Genomic DNA, 17,511 nt, shown 5'->3' on the forward strand with positions numbered 1-17,511 from the left:
CATTATGAGCAGCAATCAGCAAGGCTTTATGAAGAATAGGTCATGTCAGACACATTTTATTCATTTTTATGATGACGTAAGTGAGATGCTGGACAGCGAGGGATCAGTAGATGTGATCTATTTGGATTTTGCCAAAGTGTTTGATAGTGTGCCCCACAAACTGCTGCTCTCTAAACTAAGGTCTGTTGGGCTTAATGAAGTTGTTTGCACATGGATAGGAAACTGGCTACAGGATCGGGTACAGAGGGTGGTTGTTAATGCTACATTCTCTACTTGTTGTAAGGTTCTTAGTGGGGTCCCTCAGGGCTTTGTATTGGGTCCACTTTATTATTATTAGTATTATTATCAGGCCCGGATTTATGGAAAGGCCACCAAGGCCCGGGCCTAGGGCGGCATGCTGCTCAACCTCACCCACATTTTTTTCAGAAACACTGGGGATGAACAGGAGATATGATAGTGTTTTAAATTTCCCATGTGACACTACCCATTGCTCCGGTCCCAATGACAAAAATTTGCCAGAATAAGGGGAGGGAGGGCGGCAAACAGCAGTGGGCCTAGGGGTGCCTGCTATGTAAATCCAGCCCTGATTATTATTATTTTAACTTGTTCATAAATGACTATGGGGAAGGTTTTGTAAGTCATGTATCAGTGTTTGCAGATGACCCAAAACTATGAAGCCCAATTAATTCCATACAGGATGTGACATCTTTGCAGCAGAATCTTGGCAAACTGATAATATGGGCGGCAGATGAGATTCAATGTTGATAAATGTAAAATCATGCACCTATGATGTAAAAATATGCAAGCCGCTTAAGCCCTTAATGGGACTGAACTAGGCAAATCCATAATGGAAAAGGATCTTGGAGACCTTGTAGATAATAAACTTGGCTGTAGCAATGCCAGTCAGCAGCTTTAAGGACAAACAGGGTCTTGAGCTGTATTGGGGGTTATTCTTCCATTGTACAGTGCTGGCAAGGCCCCATCTTCCACTGTACAGTGCTGGTAAGGCCCCATCTAGAATATGCAGTGCAGATTTGGTCTCCAGCACTCAAAAGGGACATTACTGAATTAGAGAGGGTACAGAGAAGGGCAACTAAGCTGATAAAAGGTATGGAAAATCACAGCTATGAGGGAAGATTGGCCATGCCAATCACGCTGGAGAAGAGGCACTTAAGGGGGGGATATGATAAGTATGTGTAAATATATAAGGGGATTGTACAATAACCTCTCGAATTTACCAGTTGGTCCTTCCAGCTGACAAGAGGGCACCCATTCCTATTAGAAGAAAGGAGGTTCCGACAAGATGTGGAATTTTCTCCCTGAATCAGTTGTACTGGCTGATACATTAGATAGCTTTAAGAAAGGGTTGGATGACTTTTTAGCAAATGAGGGCACACAGGATTATGGAAGATAGTTCATAAAGCAAGTTGATCCAGGGACTGGTCTGATTGCCATCTTGAAGTCAGGAAGGATTTTTTCCCTCACTGAGGCAAATTGGCTATGGATGGGTTTTTTGCTTTTCTGTGGATAAACTAGCAGTTAGGCAGGTTATATATAGACTTCAGTTTGAACTTGATTGACGTGCTTGTTAGGGCCACAAGTTTTTATGAACCAGGAAGTAAGTACTTAAGAGGAAGAACAGAAACAAATCAGGTCAAAGTACAATAGTGATGTACTGTATACAAGGTGTTAAACATGTTCATAGATTCAGTTACAGATTAGGAAGAAATCCAAGAGTCAGTAATCATATAATCAGAATATATAGCAAATAATAGTGTACCCTGGAGCTTAGAAAATGAATACTTAAAATCACACATACAACTCAGGTCTTTGCCTTCTTATATTTCAAATTTGCCACCAAGCCATGCATTGATGTCACACATGGGATTATGTTGCTTTTGTGGAGACTTGGCCAGTGTGGTCACAAAGAGGTGACATTGCAGTGCTGGGCACCACCATACTGAAAAATTGTAACCTTGTTGGAAGGAGCTGCTTACTTTGCTATGGTGAGCCTAGCTCCACATAATATTCCTTCACTTTTTAACAATGACAATGTGACTAGATATACTTTAAAGGAACAGTTCAGTGTAAAAATAAAAACTGGCTAAATAGATAGGCTGTGCAAAATAAAAAATGTTTCTGTTTCTAATATAGTTAGTTAGCCAAAAATGTCATGGATAAAGGCTGGATGTGTAACATAATAGCCAGAACACTACTTTCTGCTTTGCAGCTCTCTAACTCTGATTTAGTCAGCGACTTGAAGTGGGGCCACATGGGACATAACTGTTCACTGAGTTTGTAATCGATCCTCAGAATACAGCTCTGATTCAAAAGCAAATAGTTATGTCCCATGTGACCCCCCCTCAAGTCTACTTCTGCGACATACAGAAATATAGGGCCCTACTCTAGTAGAATGCAGTCTTTTTTTTAAGGTGTCTAACAATCATAAAGATTCATTCTCTTTTCTTAGACAGGGGGGCTGACCATACACAGTGCTGCCAATGAGCAGATCTCATCCTGATTTTGCAAACCCATTTGGAATTTTTGGAAACCTGTTGGAAAAGGGAAGCATCCAATGTATGACACAGCACTGCCACATACGACATTTCTGGCCTAATCTCGGCCCTTTATCAAGAGAGTAGGCCAGAACTTTGTATGTTCTGTATCAGAAGCAAAATGTCCTAATAAAGGCTTTTTATTTAAAAATAATCTCTATGTGGCAGTGATGTGACATTGGATTCATATTTGAAGTGGAGAGTGGACCACGAGACACGGGCACCCGCAAACACTGAAATCAAATGTTGGTGAGTGCTGACTGAACTATAACTGGAAAAGGGAAGCATTACACATCAATGTAGTTTTTAACTAATGGGATGTCAAACCTGTCCAATCAAATTTTCAGCCAGATATTGGCCGGCAGGCTAATCAATGGGCCCAATAAATGTCCCTTGTATGGCTAGCATAAGTCTTAACTTTAAAAATAAGATAAGGAACCGACACAAGTAACTCTTACTCTTGTGCTACTGTATAATTTGCATTTACATAGAGTAACTCTGAACCGATCTATATCAACAAAGAACACATTGTTTGTGACACAGAGGAAGAGGTAACAAGAGAGCCCAGTCATTTACAGTGTGAGTCTTACAGCGACAGTTTTTGCTATGGGATTTGTATCCTCCCAGCTAGAGAATACATGTTCAGAGTAATCTTATCTTAGATTACAGAGAGACAAAGCAGCAAATCTCAAAGTTGAAAAAAAAAACACTAACATATATTGTTTAATCATTTAGCACTTAATAATGGGAAGGCAGTAGGACCCTGTTTCTGGTTTCATCTTGACCACAAGTTGCTGTCAGTATTAACTTCCGTTTCAGACTAAATGTTTTTTTCTTTTTGACGTGATGCATGGAAACCACACTTTTTACTTCTGCCCAGTGGTCGTACTAAAATGAAGTGTATCTAATGTAGCCATATTAATTACTGGCTCTAAAGATGGAACAGAGAGAGATTCTACTGCGCTATGTTGAAGGTTACAAGAAAAAGAAAGAGAGATCGGAAGAGTTTGCAAGTGACTTTATGGTAAGATAATGTTTCATTCACATCTACACAATAATGTATAGAGAATATAGGAAGTTGAACATGGGTGTTGCGACTGCAAAGAAAAGCAAGTACACCAAATATATTGAATATGTAACTATTCTTAGGTTTATATATTTTCTTTGAATCATAAAGCCCATTTAAGTACTTTTGAAGTGTTTGATTTCCTGGTTCAATGCTACATAATATAGAAGCAGTAAGAGGTACATGTGTCCGTCTTTGTCCTCTGAAATAGCCTTGTTTGGTACCTGTTATCTAGAATGCTTGGGACCTGGGGTTTTCCGGATAATGGATCCTTCCATAATTTGGATACCTTAAATCATGTGAACATTAAATAAACCCAATAGGTTGGTTTTGCCTCCAATAAGGATTAATTGTATCTTAGTTTGGATCAAGTACAAGGTACTGTTTTATTATTACAGAGAAAAATGAAATTAGTTTTAAAATTTTGATCATTTGGATAAAATAGAGTCTATGAGAGATGGCATTTCTGTAATTTGGAGCTTTCTGGTTAACAAGTTTCTGGATAACAGATCCCATACCTGTACATCTCGATTATCATCTAATAGCCTTCATCACCTTCATATTGCATAGTGATTTGTCTGCTTTTTTTATTCTAAAAAAGACTAATTCTCTATGGTGTGACATTCGCATAAGCATTGTAATCCTTGGAATAGCTATCATCACTATTCTTTCAGTGTATTAGCAGTGCAGCCAGCATAGCTGCAAATAAGCCTGGGGAAAGAAGGATGAGCATCATTAGCTGGAAATCAACCGGCTGTTCAAAAGGCTCTTAGGCTAGTCAAACACTGAACTCTACTGGCATCTTTCGTCGGAAAGTGTCGGGACGACATTACACAAGAGACGAGTCGGATGTAGTCTCAGGCATCCAAATATAATGGGCGTGAAAGAAAAGTCGCAGGTAAAAACTACACGACAGTTGTGTAGTGTCGGATGGATTGTAGTTTCTACCAGCGACTTTTCATTCACTCTCATTATATTTGGATGCCTGAGACTACATCCGACTTATGTCGTTCTGATACGATACAACGAAGACGCTCGTGGAGTTCAGCCTTTAGGTTAGAACTACACAATTGCTTTTCATCAGATATTGTTGTCAGATTTTATCTGATCTTTCTGAACACCACGGAAAAAGCTTTTTTTTTTTTTGTAAGTTATATTTTTTATTATTTCAACAAATAAACTTTGCATACACAAATTGCATAGTTCACTTTCAAGCTATATATCAATGGAGCGTTATTTGACAAAGTCAGATAATGAAACATAATATCAGTTTATTAAATTTACACAGTGTCTTCTGTTCCATAAATATCTATTACCATATGTTCATTGCAGTCTTGATTAATCCTACCACTGAGGACAATAATTGAAAGCACAAATCACATTAAAAGAGAAAATAAACTGATAAGAAGAACTAATGCAAAACCGTTGCAATACATATATAAAATGTGGTCTAGATATAATTGTGGATTCTGATGGTCGTTACATTTTTACTAGTAACACCTACTTTGCTGAATCTCTAAACAGATGGGAGAAGATCCCAAGCAGCCCAGACCTTCAGAAATTTCGGAACAGAATTATGTAAAAGCGCAATTCTGTGTTCAAAGTCTTTATTGCTATTGACTCTTGAATAAATTGCTTTTAGTGAAGGGATAGTTTGCGTTTTTCATTTTGCGGCAATAGCAATTCTAGCTGCAGAAAGGACATGATTTACTAGGGCTTTAGCGAATCCTATGATGGGTCTGCCAAGTAAAAAAGTGAGAATATCTTGCTGTATCTCATCATGCAGAAGGTGTGAGAGAAGATTTTGAATTTCCTCCCAAAAAGGCTTGATATGGGAGCAATACCAAAATATGTGAGGCAGGTCCCCCGCGGCTTCCCCACATCTCCAACATGTGTGTGGGACCTCAGGATATGTCTTATGAAGTCTCACTGGGGTGAGATACCAGTACATTAACATTTTATAAATATTTTCTTTCTGTTTGCTACACATAACACAAGCTTTGGTATTTTCCCAAATTAAATCCCATTCTTCCCTCAAGATTTCTGAACCTGTTACATTCTTCCACTGTAACATGTAGGCATGTTTATATTCTTGCTTAATAAAAGGGTAATTTATTAACGCATATATTTTATAGATTTGAGTTTTGAGGGAGGCCATGGTAAGCTAACTTTTCAAAGCAGGTGGGTGAGTTACCCTTAAAATAATTACTATAGGGCGTTAAAAAACATCTGATCTGGAAATACATGTACCAAGGCATTTAAAGGTTGGGGTTTTTTGTTTAATGGTTTCTAGGGAAAGTATATTGGTTAAAGTAGCATCCATTGCATCCACTGTAAAAAAGGAAGTAGGTTCTCCAGGCGTGGCCAGAGGAGATATTATAGTTGGCTAGAACAATGGGTTCCCTATAATTGCCATCAGAGGAGAGTATGGAGAGCTCAATTTATATTTTATATTTGCTCTTCTCCAAGTTGCTATAGTAGGAGCTGTTGCCTTTAGCATCGGAATTTCAAGTTTTGGCTTATTATTAAAGTCCCACAACCAAGCATTTGGGTGGAAAGGTTGAAATTGTGAATTTAGCATTTTCACCCAAGTCATAACAGGGGACCAATGCGACCAGGCTAGTACCTGCCGAAGTTGCGCAGCCTCATAATATTTCTGAAGGACAGGCAGACCAAGGCCTTCTTGACTATTTGAGGTTCGAAGCACTGCTCTGTTAATTCTGTGAGACCTGCCTCCCCATACAAAGGCATGAAGAGCATCTTGTAAGTCCTTAAAAAATGCAAAGGAATCTCTATTAGTGGGAGTACATTAATTTTGATTGAGGCAAGTCTACCGAACCAAGATATTGTCATTTTAGCCCATTTACTCAGGTTAGACTTAACTGCTTTAGACAATGGAATAAAATTTTGTTTAAACAAGTCCTCATATACAGGAGGTAATTCTTGTGCCAAGGTAGTCTTGTAGTCTTTTTTCCACTTATATTTATAGGTATTTTGTAGGGCCTTAAGCACTGACTCAGCTATATGAATAGGTAAAGTTTCTTTTTTTGTGACATTCAACTGTAATCAGATACCATACTATATGTGTCTAAAATATGGTGCAGCAAGAGAAGTAGATGGGGAAGTGAGAGTTACAATCACATCATCGGCATATAATGCCACTTTAAGTTGGTCAGATCCCACCTTAAGTCCCTTGACCTCTAGACTATGTCTTATATTAGCTGCTAAAGGCTCTATGCTCAGTGCATAAAGAAACGGCGAAAAAGGGCATCCCTGCCTTATCATATTAGAAATCCTTATAGGTGTACTGGCTTTCATTTTAAGTAAGTACTGGGTGTGGAGTACAACATTTTCAATGCTGTAAAATAGGGGCCTTGTAACTTTAAATGCTGCAGAAGTGCAAACATATAAGACCAGTCCAGGCGGTCAAAGGCCTTTTCTGCAAATACACTTAATACTAATGCTGGGTGGCCTTGGAGTTGTAAAAGTTACATGGTATTTATAATACGTCTGATGTTGTCCCCTGCTTGACGGCCCTGAATAAAACCTACCTGATCTACATTAATTAACCTAGGCAATAATGGGGCAAGTCTGTTTGCTAGGATCTTAGTGAATATTTTTTAAGTCAGAGTTTAAAAGAGCTATGGGCCTATAGCTTGAACAACATGTGGAATCTTTACCTTCTTTTGGGATCAAGAAAAGATATGATGTAAGATCTGAGGACGGTATAGGTGCCCCACTCATTATACAGTTCTACTAGGTGTAGGGAAAGAATATGTTGGTACAATTTGTAATACTGGCAGGGGAAGCCATCTGGGTCAGGTGTCTTACCCTTTGGGAGAGCCTTCACAGTTAGGGGCACATTTACAAAGCTCGAGTGAAGGATTCGAATTAAAAAAACTTCGAATTTCGAAGTGTTTTTTGGGCTACTTCGACCATCGAATGGGCTACTTCGACCTTCGACTAAGACTACGAATCGAACGATTCGAACTAAAAATTGTTCGACTATTCGACCATTCGATAATCGAAGTACTGTCTCTTTAAGAAAAACTTCGACCCCCTACTTCGGCAGCTAAAAGCTACCGAAGTCAATGTTAGCCTATGGGGAAGGTCCCCATAGGCTTGCCTGAGTTTTTTTGATCGAAGGATATTCCTTCGATCGTTGGATTAAAATCCTTCGAATCGTTCGATTCGAAGGATTTAATCGTTCGATCGAACGAATAATCCTTCGATCGTACGATCGTAGGATTTGCGCTAAATCGTTCGACTTCGATATTCGAAGTCGAACGATTTTAGTTCCTAGTCGAATATCGAGGGTTAATTAACCCTCGATATTCGACTCTTGATGAATCGGCCCCTTACTGTGACCTCCTTTAGGGTAATATCTTGATTTAATAGTTTAAGATCATCTTCCTGAAATATCGGTAAGTTTGCCTTTTTAAGGAACTCTTGTAGGTGAAGGGAAATTCCCATATCATTATCGAGCAAGTTATAGAGGGCTGTATAATAGTTATGGAATTGCTCAGCAATCAGGTTTGGATTATAGACCAGTTGATCTGAGTGTGTTTTAATGGCTCTAATTATGGAGTGTGATTTTTGTTTTTTCAACTTTTTTGCCAATAAAGTATGCTGTTTATTACCCATTTTGTACAACCTTTGTCTGGTCCAGATTAATGCTTTATCAGCCTCTTGTATCTAGTGTTTTGAGTCCAGCCCGTGCTTTGACTACTTTGTCCAATAGCCTGTCATCCTTATTTTGATTATATAAGGGAGCCCCTAATAGTAGCCTTATGTGCTTCCCAAAGCATAGCTATGGAGTCAACCGATCCCTTATTCAAGGCTAAAAATTATTTCTTGGGTTTTTCTATAGACTAGTGTGAGTTTTGTAGGTTCAATAAAGTCTCATTAAGTCTCCAGTGAGGTTTTCTACCCATGGGGCTTGAGAAATTTAAAGAGAGTTGAATCAGGGCATGGTCAGACCATGTGATGGGGTCAGTATTGGTTGAGTAAGATAAAGTAAGGCATGGTTGAGAGACCAAAAAATAATCCAGTCGAACATGTATTTTATGTGCAGTGGAAAAAAAACTATACTGTCTGGCTCTCGAGTGATCTATACGCCAAATGTCAAAGAGTGATGCCTGATTAATCAATCAACGGGCTTCTCGAGACATAGTATGGGAGCTAGGGTCTGGAGACAGGTGTGATCTATCTTCTGTTTGAGATAGTGGGGTATTGAAGTCACCTCCAATGTATGGGGAATTAAAGATGGCTATTATAGCTAACTTATTGAGGACTTTTTTTAAGAAATTGAATTTGACCTCTATTTGGCATGTAAATGTTTCCTATTACCATAGGTTGTCCTGCTAGTGTACCTTCTAATAAAAGATAGTGACCTTTCGGATCACAAATTGTATTTGTCACTTGTAAGGGACAATCCTTGTGGATTACAATAGCTACTCATACTTTTTCACATTTGAGGATGCATAATAAGCTGTTGGATAATATTTAGAATACAATTTGCCAGGGACCAGTTTAGAAAAGTGGGTCTCCTGTAGAAGTGCAATATCTGCCTTTAAATTTCTTTTATGACTAAATATCTTTTTGTAATTGAATTTAAACCTTTACAGTTCAGTGATATAAAATTTACCATATTGTCATATAGGTTTTAATTAGCTTAATAGGAATTGCATTACAGGAGACCCGCTTAGAAAAGCATAGTAAAAACATAACCATCAAGATATAATCTAATGAATAAATCATAGCTACCACATGTAAAAGAGAACAATAGAACATATCTGATAAAATAATAGAAAAGAGTAAGAAAAAAAAAAAGAAGAAAACCGTCTAACTAGAAAATAGCTAACTTTCAGTTAGATCCAAAGTACGTTCAGTACACTGGTTGTCGAACTTAGTGGGAGAGTTCCTTGCTGCCGGGGAGGGGGGTATTCATTGAGCAATATAGGTAACATACCAATAGATGAATAAGCGTAGATGTATACATTTTTAATATAATTATTTAATATAACTTGATATAACTGCCAGCTTTCATTCCTTGAAACAAATACTAGGAAAATATGACAGGATAGCTGACACAGAAATATTCTGGAATGTTTCAACCATGAGGCAAGAAGAGAACCTTGCCTTTAGTAGCATCTTATTTTTAGGAAATGCTGCTCACTACCATTAAGAGCCAATTTTTTTTAAATCAGAAGTTTGTCTCTTTTACATTGTAGTATAGTAGAGAACAATACTGCCAAGACAAAGCATAGCTTGTGTTATGGCTGTGCCACTTCAGCTGGTAAAAATGTGCCGTATAGCATATATTTAACAACACAAACAATATGGCACTTTTTTGCAAATTTTCTAATACTGCAAAAATGCAATAATAAATGGCTGCATCTGCTTTATTTATATAACTTCAACATGTTTAATGCAGTGCTTTAACCCATGTGCTCTCAAACCCATGTGACTATGGTCCGGTGGTGCTGTTAATGTTTATACAACTATGATTATTCAGGGTCAATTTGCAAAGGAACCAGTTAACCTACCTTGTTGGTTTTCCCTTTTCATTTAGTGTAGTAGACAATATTTGAATATAAACATATGTACTGGCAATAGGTGGGGGAAAGAATAGGTCAGTTAAGTGGCTTAAATATGTGTTATGAAGTCTTGTAAAAGATTCTCCTTGCAGAATTTACTTATATAAGCAATAACAAAATGTGTGATAAGTGGTGTAATAAAATACTCACCCACATTCTATTTATTCCTATATGATTTTTATGAATGGTGAAAGTTAAAACTCACCATTTGATATATACAGTACAGTACTAAAAAGCCCATAGGAACAAGTAGAACGTGGGTGAGTTTTTATTTATTAAGCTCTAAACGTATATATTTTGATAAATCTGCTCCTTGGGCATCAAAGGGTCATAAATAAAAAATTTGTACCATCTTAATCATATCTCTATTTATTATTTCATAATTTTTAAGTGCTTATTGCTCTGTATGAGTATATCAATAGCAAGCAATATACAGCCAAACCTATACAGTACACAATGTGGGCCTTGCCTGCAAGGTCCTGCACTATAAATACAGATGGTAAAAATTTGCAGTATTGACACAAGCTTTTCAATTACACATTTTAGGTAAATGTACTACATTTATTGCCTAACTGACCTTTAGAATGCAATTTTACAGAAAGAGAAAGAGTATGTGTGTTTCTATTTGTGTCTGTGTGTGTGTTTCTATTTGTGTCTGTGTGTATCTGGCTGGGTCTGTGTGACATTAAATTTCTATACAAGAGAAACCTATAAAGCAAATACTTTCCTACCACGCAGGAAATGGAAAAAGGCCTATGCAGAGTGTTTTATAGTAAATAAACCGTGGTTAACACATGCTTAAGTTTTATTTTCAAGTCAGTTGGCCTTTGAGGTTAATCGATTGCAAAAATGGTTTATAGCTAACAAAAGGCATACATTTGGCACTTTAAATTGCATACAAGGTACAATAGCATTACATTGATTTTAGCAAGTGTTTACATAGTAAAATTCATATTGAAGAATTGGTTAGAAAACACGTCTGCTTTATTAACAGTGGAGTATGCAGTGAGAACCTGTGATATCTCTGATACAAACTGAAACAATACAATTGGTCTCTTTTACAAGAATCAGGCAAAGGATGGAAGCAAAATGACTGTTTTGTCCACTGCCCAATACAATTTTCTGCTTGCAAAATGAGGTACAAATCACAGCCCATTCCCAGTTGAAAGCAAATTTTTGTGACCAATTCTATTGGTGCAAATATTTGCACCTGACAGTTGTGGGTAGATGATTTTTACCTTCACAGCAATCACTTAAAAAACACTTTTTAGCACAAAAAGAAGGACCCTCCTTCTTTTTTCAAATTGGAATGGATGCTTTCATGTCTACTGGAAGGATCCAGGGGTAAATAAAATATTAGAGTTTATTGTACATAGTTATCATATCTGTCCTTAAGTGCCTCTTGGCCAGTGTTAACAACCCCAACTTGGTCAGTCTTTCTTCCCAATTGAAACTTTTCATACCCTTTGCAAGCTTAGTTGCCCTTTTGGACTATCTTTAATGCAATAACATTCTGATTGAGCACTGGACACCAAAACTGCACAGCATATTCTAGACGGGGCCTTATCATTTATTTGTAAAGTAAAAAAAATGACCCTCTCCTTATGTGAATATATTCCCCTATTAATACAGCTTGAAACCTTATTTGCCCTTGCAGCTCCTGACTGACATTGCTTGCAGCAACTGACTGACATTGCTTGCAGCAGCTGACTGACATTGCTTGCTGCAGCCAAGTTTACCTACAAGGACTCCAAGGCCCTTCTCCATTATGGATTTACCTAATGATGTCCCGTTAAGTTTATAAGTGGCGTGCATATTTTTACATCCCAGGTGCATAACCTTACATTTAGCAACATTCTGTCCCATCTGCCACTTAGCCAACAGGATAGCCAGTTTGTGAACTTCCTGCTGCAGAAACGCCACATCCTGGATGAAATTAATTGGGCTGGATAGTTTTGTATCATCTGCCAAAACTGCTAAATGACTTATGATACCCTCCCCTAAGTAAATAATGAACAAATTCAGTGCCGGATTTAGTGGACGGGCGCCCCCTGGCTACGTGGTCCTTGCGCCGGCTGCATGGCCCGCCCGCATACCCCTCTCTGGTGCGAGCACGCATGCGAGCTTAGTCTAGAAATCAGTCTTTTATGGGTACTGTAATGCTTTGGCAAAATTCACATAGATCACATATACTGTCTGATTTGTTATTAACCTCATGATAAAAAGCAATCAAATTTGTATGACAGGACCCAGGGGAGCTGTGCCAATGAGGCGGCAGTGCCAAGCTGGTTACCAGGGGCTGCAAAAAATCCGCTCCTGGTACCTTGCGCTCTCTTCGCCTCTGCGGGGTTGCTGGGGGGGGCAGCTCCTGCATTAGAAACTGCCCTGACAGGATCTATCCTTCATAAAGCCATGCTGATGACTGTCTATAATGCCATTCTCCAGAACATAATTTTGTATGTAATCCCTTTACAAACCTTCAAATAACTTATCTATCACCTTTGTAAATATTGGAATTACATCAGCTTTCATTGAATCCATAGGTACCATATCAGATGAAAGTGAGTCTGAGAAACTACCCTAAGGTGTATTCCATCTGGTATATACAAAACAGGAACACCACTCGGAAATATTTTCATGGGGATGTTCCTCTGTGGTTTATTTAGTCAAAAGTAGAAAAACAATGTTTGGGAGTGATGCCTCTATTGGGTTTGCCACCTGACCAACAAAAATTACATTAGATAGCATTATGGTCACTGTTACCTAGGGGTTTGACTACTTGCACAGTTCTGGCTATCACTAGACCCGGTATAGCATGATTTCTGGTTGGGTCCTGTACTGTTGCTACTGTCAATATCTGGGTAATTAAAGTCTCCCATTGTCAAGACTTGCCCAAAACGAGTAGCCTTTTCTGTTTGCAGCATGATTTGAACCTCTTCCTCTTACCTAACTTGAGGGGGTCTAAAACATACCCTAGGAGGTCTAGGTATACCACATTATACTGGCTTTTAAATCCTGCTTAACAGACATTCCCCTCCTCCTTTTCTATTCCCTCTGTCTCTAGTATAGCCTACTATATTTACTCACTAGTAAAGATAGCAGGCTGTACCTTATTAAATACCATGGATACCAATACTGCCATGATCATCATCACTGCGCTGTTAAAAGATATAGAAAGTCTTAGTTATGAAGAAAGACTAACCATGTTGGGGTTGTTTTAGTGAAGAACAGGCACATATGGGGACATATGATAACTATGTATAAATATATGAGGGCCATAAAAAACTCTCCAATCCTTATAGCAGACACAATGGCATTCATTATGATTAGAAGAAAGAAGGTTCCAATCTTAATATTTGTAAATGGCTTTATTCAGGGAAGTGAAGTTGTTGCCTTGTCCCTGAATCAGTTGTTCTGGCTGATACTTTGGATAACTCAAGAAAGGGGATGGCTTTTTAACAAGTGAGAAAATATAGGATTATTGAAATCAGTACCAAGTTGATCCTGGGACTGGTCTGATTGCCTTCTTGGAATCAGGATGGAATTTTTCCTCTTTGCAGAGACTGCAGGTGTTTTTTTTATACCTTTTTCAGGATCACCTTTTCAATCACATTTTCACAGAGTTACTTGAAGTGTTCTTTTGTTGTTAGTTATGCCATAATACTCACTCAACAGAAATTGGACCTTCCAGCTACTGTAATCAGTTGAAACCCTTTAACTATGTGAAGGTGATTTCCATATAACTAAATATTTCACTTTGAAAAAGAATTGGCTGCACCAGGGATTATTTAGACTGGTCATATTAAAGGGAGCTGATACTTACACAATAAATAAGCACATTTATATTTTGATGTATTTTTCATTTTAAATAACTTTGGAAAAAAAGGCTGTTTTTGTTAACCAGTACCAAAAAAGGAAATTAATTACACTGAAATTCCATGTTTTATGACAATAAAACAGGAACACACGAAAGGGGCTTAATATTTTTAATAGATACTGTGTTTGAATGATATTTTTTTTTTAAAGTTAGATTTCTAACATTTGGAGCACACCCTACAGATATTAAGTGACTATAACCTTGTATGATATAAATGTCAGCTTGTTCTTAAAAAAAAGGAAGAAACCAAGTAAGTACTCCTTGTCAGATAATTGGTAAAATTCTAAAATCATCAGAGTATTTTATGTAGGGAAAGCCACACTGCAAGTTTTTAGAAGGAAGTGTCGCAAATAATTTTACCGGAACTGAAAGTCAATAGAACAGTGAAACAATTACGTGAAATTCATGGTCATTTAGGAAGTGACAAGATTACAGAAGATAAATCTCTTTACTACTACTTCCCCAATCTATGACGCATGGAAAAACATATTAACGATTTTCTCAACAGTACTTCTGGACTTAGTTATACTGAACACTAAGGGGCACATTTATCAAGGGTCGAATTTCGAAGTTAAAAAATTGTCCAAATTCGATAGTCAAACTTTTCTTTTTGAATTTTTTTGCCCGTTTTCGGTTGAATTAAAATAGTTCGATCGATCTTAGAAATCGTTTTAACCGATTGATCGATTTTCAAAACAAAATACTTCGATTTTGTAAAACTTAGCCAAATTTTGGCTATAGGTTTTAGGAGGTCCTCATAGGCTAACATAGCAATTCGGCAGGTTTAAGGTGGCAAAGTGTCGAAGTTGAAGTTTTTTAAAGAGACAATACTTCGATTTTTGAATGGTCGATAATTCAAAGTATTTTCAATTCGTATCGAAGTCAAAGTCGAATTTGGCCTATTAGATGGTCAAAGTACCCAAAAATTACTTTGAAATTCAAAGTTTTTTAATTCGAAAAAATTCACTTCGACCTTTGATAAATCTGCCCATAACTATTCAGGAATTACAAGATGAATAATAATGCAGAGTGATTTTGTGTATACAGGTGTCCACAGAAACTTTACTCTGTCCTAGGACCTCCCTTTCAGTCCAAGTTGATTAAAGAACTCTGCTGCCTATATACAGTAGTGTCAGACTGGCCTGTTGGGGCACCAGGTGTTTTCCTCACCGCATTAACTCAGCATAAGTCATGGATTGGTGAAAAAAAGTGGATGAGACCATATATAAATACAAACAAGATATATATAAAAATAAAAGATTATATAAATAAAAATATGATTGATTGTACACCTAGATTACAAGAGTAAGAGACTTTATAGGTGGTTCTTGGGGTTTCCACTAAGACCCAGAAGTAAAAATTGCAAAAACAAACCTAGGACACTACTGACATTAGATAGCTCAAGTCCATCCTGTTACACTGGCAGTAACATTACAACTACTCCTACTCTTTTTTGACACAGGACTAAGCAACACCCTACAGTGTAGTAGAAGGAGATCAAGGAAGAGGAGACATGGCAACACAATAAACACAATTAGTTTTCTACATTACGCAATACACATCACTTAAAGCACAATATGACCTACCCAACACTCTTGATGGCTCAGTATATACTGTGACAGGGTGTCTGGGAAACACCACTGTCTTAGAGGAAAAGGCAAATAAAAAAGTGCATTTAAACTGCATTGTATGTGCTGCAAAGGAATATTCGGCTCAGGTAGGGTTGATATTCCCTCTCAGCCAGTTAATTAAGTGGCAGCTGAGAGAGGAGCTGCCTGGAAATTAAAAAGGGCTGTGTGAGTACAGTTCAGGGCTCTCCAGGGAAGTGACGTGCTGTGAGAGACAGAGCTGTGCCAGCAAGAGAGTTCCAGAGCTTGGAGCCTAAATCCCTTGTGGGGAAAGAAAGAGGAAAGGACTGGCAGAGGCTAGTGAGTCTGAATCCCAGGAGGGTACGCCAGCAGGGCTGAGTGTGGAGCCCAAATACTTCAAGGTGCAAGAGGGTGAGAGTTTCCCTTGATGGTGAGCGACCAGAGAGGGGAAAACCCTGAATGTTTTGCAGTGTATTTACTGAACTGTACCCTGCATGTTCTACAGTGAAGTTGAACTGTAACCTGAACATTTTTCTGTTGGGAATGTCCAGTGCTTAATAAAGCTGTGTTTTGTCCTAAACCTTGGTGTCCCTGTCTCTAAACTCCAAAAAAATCCTATGCTACCTGCCTACCAAATGCTAATCCCCCCATAAAAGTGCATGTGCAGGCCAGTGGCATGTCACAATACATTGCCCAAAAAGAGAAAACCCATACTAATTTGACTGTTGTAGAATGGGCAGCACTTGAGATACTGAAAGGGAAACCTGAGATTCAGGCAAGAGAGTAACCATTGTCCTATTGGACAAATAATATTATAGAACTGAGTTACTTGGATAGTTGGGGATACCAATACTTACAAACAGCTACCCAGAGACCCAACAATATGCTAAAAGGAGGAATAAGGTTGGATTGAAAGCACAAACAGTGCTAAGATTCCATTTATATATATTACCCCAAATCTCCAAAATCTCTAACACAGTATCCTCAACCAGTGGCTTGCAAGCAACAAGTTGCTCACCAAACCCTTGGATGTTGCTCCCAGTGGCCTCAAAGCAGATGCTGATTTTTGAATTTCTGGCTTGGAGGCAAGTTTTGGGTGCATAAAAAAAAGGTTTATGACCAAACAGGGCCTCCTGTAGGCTCATACAGTGGCGTTTCTAACACAGTAGCTGCCCCCATAGCCCCCAAATCGCTTACGGCTGTGCGGGGGGGCGGTCAGGGTTTGCATCGTAGTGTGAAGTGCACAAATGCTCTCTCTAGCACAATACAAGCTGGATTTCCAGGTTAAAACTGGAAATTCTGCTATAAAAGGTACCAGGAGTTGCCCCTGGTAACTTGCTCAGCACTGCCGCCTGAGAGGAATTTTTCAACTTGCCTCATTGGCATAGCTCTCCTGAGTCCTCATAGGGCTACCAAGCATCCAATCAGTGCCCTTAGAACACCCAGGAACTTTTTTGATGGTTGTCTTGTTCCCAAACTCTTTTTTTATATGGATGTGGAATGTGGGGTTGTGATGTTCTTGGGGGTGGAGCCATGACATTTCAGGGCTGTCTGACCCAAGAGAGGACTGCGGAGCTTTGATTAAATGAGCAGGCAGGGTTTGGGAAAAGAGAGAGCTTTTTGGGCAGCCAGGCTGGGGGTGGAACAACTAGAGATTCTAAATTTATTGTTAAGTACATTGCTGGTAAATTTGTAATACCGTGCCCTGGCCTTGGCTGGTATTTTAGTGTCTGGGCCAGTGAAATACCAGCTTCAGGCCTGGACTGGGATTTAAAATAGGCCCTGGCATTTCAAGTACAGATTGACCCAAACAGCCCCCAATAGC

General features: G+C 38.5%; 1 protein-coding gene across 2 annotated transcripts in view; it reads left to right on the top strand.

The window, feature by feature from the left end:
* The first annotated feature begins 3,149 nt into the window (after positions 1-3,149).
* Positions 3,150-17,511, top strand: part of LOC108707492 (tyrosine-protein phosphatase non-receptor type 22) — a 62,696-nt gene continuing 48,334 nt past the window's right edge. The window contains exon 1 of one of the 2 annotated variants that reach the window (XM_041582058.1): positions 3,150-3,579. In XM_041582058.1, coding sequence (XP_041437992.1) covers positions 3,493-3,579 — 87 coding nt within the window. In that variant the 5' untranslated portion in view covers positions 3,150-3,492. The remainder of the gene's footprint in view (positions 3,580-17,511) is intronic. The other variant, XM_018245492.2, reaches the window with a different exon arrangement.

Source organism: Xenopus laevis, chromosome 2L, assembly GCF_017654675.1.
Source record: "Xenopus laevis strain J_2021 chromosome 2L, Xenopus_laevis_v10.1, whole genome shotgun sequence".
Classification (NCBI taxonomy): Eukaryota; Metazoa; Chordata; class Amphibia; order Anura; family Pipidae; genus Xenopus; species Xenopus laevis.